Raw genomic sequence first — 7351 nt, forward strand, 5'->3', positions numbered from 1 at the left:
TAATAATATTCCGTATTTCTGTCTCTAAATCAGAAGTGGCAAAGACTTTCTAAACCAAATGTTAAGTGCTTCAGAGAGTTCTTGTAAATGTGGCAACAAGTGTGCTTTGTTTTCCAGAATTTCAATCCATTTTTTGAACATAAATGATATAAATCATTGCTTGCTTTCTGTTTTTATTATAAATGAGTCTTTCAGGCTCCATTTCGTGACTCCTATTCACATTCTCATCTGTTGTCAAAGCAGTGGCTTAACAAGCAAAGGCTTTGGTAATCACCTGTATTCTCTGAAACTATGCAAACAGTTATCCAACCCAAAAGCTTATTTTCACTAATCCTGCTTTAATCAGAACTCTGCCTGCCTGTAGTGAAAGCAGGCAGTACTTGCAAGTTAGCTACCATGATCTGACGTAGAAAATTTCTTCTAAGAGACCCAAAAAAGCTCGAATTGATAAAATTGTCTTCACCTCCACTGTGCCTAAATAGCCCTTAGTTGTGCATATGCTAATAGCTTTATTAATCAACATTCTGGAAGGTTTAGACTTTGGTCTCAATACACATATTACTTTAGGTGCCAGAGCTCAAACCCAGAGTGCTTACTGGTGTAGCATTGTATATAAACCACAGATTTCTCCAGTGTTTGTACCAACACCTTTCCTGAGAAGTATAAACTCTACTATTACCACAAAGCTTTCTATTTACTTTATCATAAAGCATAGGACAATCATGGAATGGAACACAGAAAATTAAAAAAAACTAGATCTTCTGCTTCCTTGCTTAATGCATGGTGAGGGAAGTGATTTAAATAAAATAATCCTTTTCTATTTTATTCTATTATACTTTATAGAAAATATTCAGCTTTAAGGTTTAGTTTCTTTACTGGTGGATTTATGATGTTTGATGCTTTCCTTGCACATTCATTTCAAAATATTTCTAACTATATAAGAATTACAGTCTTCATTTTTTTTTATAAATTTATTTAAGAAAGACTTGACAGATCAGATGAATCCTCTGTTTTCTTCAAACAGATTCCTTCCCTGCCTTCTGAAGGAATCAGTGCTTATGTGATTATATGCATGTGTGTAGAGGGGGGATTGTCTTACTTTTCTTCAGAGTTTTCTAATCCTTTGATTGGTCTTAAGAAAATTTTTAGTATTTGTCTCAAAGGCATTCAATTTGTTCATACTTTTTGCAAAATTGGTGGCTAGGCAGAGAATAGATCCCCAAATTAGTTGATTTTTCAAAGGAAAATAATATGGTAGGAACTCAGTTAGTGCAGACCTTGAGAATCCAGTCAAAAGAGAGATGTTACAGATTTTTCTAGCTGCTGGAAAGGCTGATACGGGTTTCATATGTTAATAGACAACACAGGTCCCACAACTCAATAAAGCAAACCCTCTCTCCTGTTCCAAGGCTCTGGTGTCTAAGAAAGGAGGAAGAAAGGTTTCACAACTGTTTTTTCCTTGAACTTTCATGGAAAGTCAGCCAAAAAGGTCATCTCCATTAGACGTATTTTAAAGTAGGTTTCAGGAGTTCTGCTTCTCAAGGAGTTATTAGCTAAAAATCTCAGGGTATTTCAACAAATCTCATGATCTCGAGGCAGTGGGTGTGGGGGGCCTTATCTCTCATGCCTTTGAGTGCTTTGAGTTTCCTGGTTCTTAAATGGTCACACGTCCCCTTTTGGACTTTACTTCTAAAAGTATCGCAAATTTCTGAAGTGGGAAACCTACCTCTTGCCAAACAAATTAATTCTGAATCTTTAATTTCCTGGGTGAAAACAGGACCTGGAAAATTGTTATGCAGAGGATTTGGTTCTCATTCTTTTTTAATGGGCAGAGTGTGAGGGGTAACTAACAGGTGTGGTTTTTGTAGTTACCGCATACATCCTGAAAGTAGGGCATGCACTCCATGTTTAATCGCACTCATCTATCTATCTATCTATCTATCTATCTATTTTTGTTCTCAGATTCAAGGCTTCAACATTGAAAACAACCAGTTTTCCTACGCAAGTGATTGTACAGGCTTCTTCACTCCTGGAATCTGGATGGGCTTGGTGACATCTATAGTTTTACTGTGGATCCTGGCCTATGGAATCCATATGATCATGCAGCTCACAACAAACAGCAGATTTGATGATCCCAAAGGTCCAGCTCTGTCAGTTCCTCAGACAGAATAGCAATGGATTGATTTAATGCTGATACAGCTTTTCCTGGTCTGATATTTATGGTTTTTATAACCTTTTACTTCATAATACGCATAACCTAAAAAGATATCCTAGCAGAAAGGGGTAATTAAACTATGTATCAAAAGCATCCTTATGCTCGGCAACAATAATAATAATTCTGCTTGTTATTACCATCATTTGTTAATAGCTATCTGTGTTAAGGGCCCAAGGTGAGGCTGTAGAGGTTGTTACTCTATATCTGGCTATTAGAAAGACCAGTACAAAGTGCCTTCAGATTAACTATTATTGGCAAAGAAAGGATATCAAAACAGAGATAAAGGGGAAGGACAACTAACTTATTTGATAGGAAAAAATATATTGAAACTACTGGTGTCTCTCTCAAGGCTCTTTAGTAAGTTTGTCATGTTCATGCTACATCTTAAGAAGGCTGGACTGTGTCTTGGCATTTTTTCTCTTGAGAAAACTATCCGGAAAAGTACAGAACTAATAAAGTGTAAGTCACTAAATAAATGGTCTTGAAAAGTCTTTTCAAAATACATCACTTTGTTCAGATGTGGTATCACAAATGAGAATGGATGGATTAAGCTTTATCTTCCCTTTGACGTCATCTTACACCTGTGAGAATTATACTGAGTAATGCTGACTCAAATGTTTGTTTTAGCCATGGGCAGCTGATGGAGTTACTGAGCAAGATAGGTCCTTGTCCAAACTGATCACAAAATTGTGTTTGGTGTCATGGCAATGAATGCAACTTTTCAAGCTCATAAGCTAAGATGCAGACAGCATCTTAACAGAGATACAGTAGTTTTCTTAGCGTCGCGCTTTTTCCAGGTGTCTTTGGAATAGTTGTGAAGTTTGTACAAAATTTGAAAAAAAAATTATACAGTCATTAGAAGAACTGTGCTAATGTACTGCTTAAGTCTGAGCATATTTTTGGTCATCTCAATTACTCCAGAAGCCTGAAAACATTCAGAATGTGCTGGATTCTTTTGCAATTAATAAAAGAAGCTGCATCTTCTCAGTGGGCCATCTGACTATGGAGTGAATTACTAAATATTATGAAAAGCTAGGAAATAGTAAAAGAGCAATGGTAAATTAGTAAAAAAATGGTAAAAGTAACATTTTAATTCTCTCCTCTGTAATGTTTTGTTATGACTGTGCATGTTCTATTAGTAGTTAAAGAACAAAAGATATAATTTTGACAAAATTATATTTGTCACATGAGAAAAGTTCTAATTTTTCCGATCTTGGTCCGTATCGTAGGAAAATGATACAGAGGAAAGACAGTTAGAATCTACTGTTTAACTAGACCAACAATAGTTTCTACCCATCATTCCTGGATGTCACATTTTTATTATGCATTCAAAGAGGTAAATTAAATGCTGGCTGAAGCTATTCCTCCTGAATCATTCAATCCTGACATGGAAAACAAAAAGAAAGGTGGCATGTAAATAGCAGAATGACTTCTTTGCTGTAATATTTTTCCCACATTTCTCAAAACCTCAAAGAATGCTGACGTTTGATCTACACAAAAGCGGTGTATTGGAAAGGCACATTTTTCTTGCAAAAAATAGACACCAGGAGAGACAGCTGGACTTGTTTTATTAATCCCCCTTCAAAGCACGTTACATGAATGTGACATTGAAAATTGACATAGTAGTCATGTAACTGATATTTAGAAGAGAGGAAGGCTACTACAAAGGGCTTGGTTTGTAGAAGACAGCTTTCTTATGACTTTTATCTAGATTCAACAAAATTTTGGAACAGATTTTGCTCAACAGTGATGATATAGAGGAACAGCCTTACAAGACCACCCAGCTCAGGATTCTGTGTCCAGCAGTGGTATGAGTACAGCAAGCACGCGATAGTACTTCCTGCAGATTTTCCACCAGTCTCCACCATTTGAGCTCAGGGACGTACTTGGCCTCAGAGGTGGCATCTTTGTATTTAATATTTCTGGGTATAGTTATATTCCATGAGTTTGTCCAGCCTTCCCTTCAGCCTGTGGACTGTCTTAGAGCTCACAGTGCCCTGATGGTAGTGTGGCACTAGGGATACCTGTACCCTCTTTTGCTCACCTGGGCTGGCCTCTGGAGGACAGGAAGGGGAAACAGAGTCTCATATAGGATGTAGCATGGTGAAGAGATAAGCCTTTTTCAGAAGAGATCAAGCTGGAACAGATGCTGGAAGAGATGTTTGTTGGATTAGCTTTTTGCTGATGCAGTAAAACCAAAGCCCTTAGAAAAGGACCAAACTGTCTGCTGTGTTTGATATTGCACATTCCAGGGAGAAGGGGAAGGTGTTTTGAGGGAGAGAAGTGCTTTTTCCTTCTACCTTCTTGCACAACAATGATACCTTGAATACAGGCAAGTAGGTCCTGTAGGGGCATGTACTCAGTTTCTGTAGTGAGCTGGGACATTCCTGTGATGGAGAGCTGAAGCCATGTGTTGTAGCCCTTGATCTGGCAGACACCTACCCAGCTGCTCTGGCCTCTTCTCATGGAGGCCACCCCTGCTGCCAGCACCTGGACACGGACACCCAACACACCACATCAGGGGGCCACATGTGCTGCTGGAGTCCCCATGCCATCTCGAACCCCTGCAGCTGCACATCATGCTGCCCTGTGGTTGGAGACGAAGACAACTGATGACTGACTTCTGGAGGGCTGGATTCCTTCCTTCCTTCCTCAAGAAATTCTAGCAGGATTTTGCACCTGCCTGTGTTTGTTTACCTTGGTGAATAAAGTTAGAAACCTGTCAGGGGCCTTCTAGTTCTGTGTACTTCTGATTTCACAATTCAGCTTAATCACAGGTGTACTTGTTAAAACATGCCTGCTTTGGGAGCTGTTCCAAACAAAATATTAGCTCTGTCTGGAAGGTATGAGCCTTCAGGACTTCCCCCAGAGCTCACCGAAGTTATCAGAAGTACTGATTTCTGTGAGTGCTACTTCATTTCTCTACATAGTACAAAAGATTTTAATAAAGATGGAGGGGATGATGGGAAAGAGCATCAGTTAGAAAAGCAGAAGCTTTTTTTTTTTGCTTTCTAATATATAAATAAGTGAAACTTTATCAAGAAAAAAAGATATCAGAAACTATGAAAAACTATGGCACAACTTGAAAAAATCAATTTCACTGTGAAAAATCAGTATTAAAACCAGAGAAAACCCTAACCTAAACACAAAGGTCCTGACGCCATAGGCTAAGGTATTTCCTCACAAAATTCAGCAATGATCTTTTGTTGGGGGGAGAGCTGAGATGGGAGCTGGAATCTGAACCTCCTGACCTGATACAAGTTTGCTTTGTGGCCTAGTCTGCTGGTTTCTCTGCTTGTAAAATTACTTATTTTGTAAACCATGTGGAAACCAAGCAATGACTTATAATTAAACAGAATTATAATAGAAATATTCCAAGAGTAGTATTTTTATGTAGGCAGTAAAGGAAGAGAAGTCATTCCATCTGTCAAGGGAAGACTCAATGAAGTAATTGGCGCCTCCTTTCCTTCTGGGTGCCTGATAAATAACGAATATGCAAATCTAAATCAGCTGAATTATTAGGCAGTGTCCAGGCATTAGAGGGCTCTGTAATCATTTAAGCATAAGCTGGGGTCAAGCAGGAGAAACTAGAGATACTGAAATCAAGGAATGACCATGAGGAGCTGACTCCTCAGATAATCAGACATACAAGAAGCCTGAAAATTGTACACTGGTCAGTGCTGGCAAAAAACTAGCAGTAGTCTCAGCAGGTGATGATGATTGTAGGGGTAACTGTAGTGATAATCTCATCCTTACATTGAAAAAGAGGATGCGATGACCCACACAAGGGGGACACAGACTCCTTTTCCTGCAGGCTGGTTTTTTCTGTGGCATTCTGTGGTGGGTTGACTGTGGCCAGCTGCCAGACACCCCCTCAGCTGCTCTCTCACTCCTCCTCCTCCTCCTTAACAGGACAGAGGGAGAAAATAAGATGGAGAAGCTTGTAGGTCAACACAAAGAAGGGGACACCACTCAGCAGTCACTGTCATGGGCAAAATAGAGTTATGGAAGATTAATTTATTGCCAATTAAAATAGGTTGGATAGTGAGAAATAAAAACAGAACTAAAACAACACCTTCAGGCAGCTCAAATGCCAAAAAATCCTGTGGCATCTAGTATCTTCCAGAACAGGAACCTGATGTTCTTCAGTTTGCTAAAAAAAGGTTCTGCTGTCACATTGGTCTGTTCCCTATAAAAACTTAAGGCAAAATCAAGGAGAAAAGAGCTGTTTCTTCAGAACTCAGATTTCTAAAGGCTTAAAAATTATTGAAGTACAGGGGGAAAAAAAAAAAAGAAATGAGATCTTGCCAAGGGGTGGTTCCCTAAGTAAGTAGTCTCTTGGTTCCGCAATGTGGGACGGTGTCTTTCTTAGTCTTCCTACCTGTGTGGGTGGAAAGGAGACTTATGACAGTGACTGATCCCAAGAGCAAATCATCTGCTATTGATGTTCCACAAATGAAGTGTCTTCCTTATGTTCGGCACAACTTTTTGTACGCCTCCTGTTTGAGCACAGGTTCCCTGCTCCAGATTGGCTGGATTTCTGTATAACACTCGAACCTGGTATGTTCTTGAATTGTTATAGTTGAACTTAGTTTTATGTATGATAGAAGAGAGTTTACTGAATTATCATATATTTTCTGCTTTGCAAATGGTGATATGAGTGTCCAGTGGAAGACTGGGAAACCTATTTAGAGTCTGTTTTAATACTCCTTTAACTAGTTGTGTAAAAGTAACATAAAATAGATGGTGTATAGTCACCATGACATCATATGCAACTTTCTTTAGTTAGTGAAAACTGTGCAAAAATGTTTGTAACACAAAAAACCCAACAAATGCTCTCATAAAAATACTAATGTTTGAAATGTAATTTTGTATATCCTGTTTATTTTGGATAAATATGGATGCATATGGATAGCAGAGTGATGAATTTAGCTCTTTAACAGATATCTTTCACTGAAGCATACTAGCATGATCTGAGTCCCTGTCTACTCTGCCTTTCATTCACATGTACCTGTGCCTCAGCAGTTCATTAAGTTCACACTGCTGTGCTCTCTTTTTTTCCACCAAGGATGTAATATATCAGATTTTGCACTAGAGTAGCTGAGATGCAGGTGCTTGTCTGGGTCTGTCATTCCT

At 38.7% G+C, this 7351-nt stretch overlaps 1 protein-coding gene across 1 annotated transcript in view; it reads left to right on the forward strand.

The window, feature by feature from the left end:
* ATP6AP1 (ATPase, H+ transporting, lysosomal accessory protein 1) overlaps positions 1 to 2540 on the forward strand; it is a 54762-nt gene extending 52222 nt beyond the window's left edge. The window contains exon 10 of the mRNA XM_010082916.1: positions 1963 to 2540. Within this exon, the coding sequence (XP_010081218.1) occupies positions 1963 to 2172 (210 nt within the window). The 3' untranslated portion in view covers positions 2173 to 2540. The remainder of the gene's footprint in view (positions 1 to 1962) is intronic.
* Positions 2541 to 7351: the final 4811 nt, after the last annotated feature.

The sequence above is a fragment of the Pterocles gutturalis genome, unplaced genomic scaffold, assembly GCF_000699245.1.
Source record: "Pterocles gutturalis isolate BGI_N339 unplaced genomic scaffold, ASM69924v1 scaffold10040, whole genome shotgun sequence".
NCBI lineage: Eukaryota > Metazoa > Chordata > Aves > Pterocliformes > Pteroclidae > Pterocles > Pterocles gutturalis.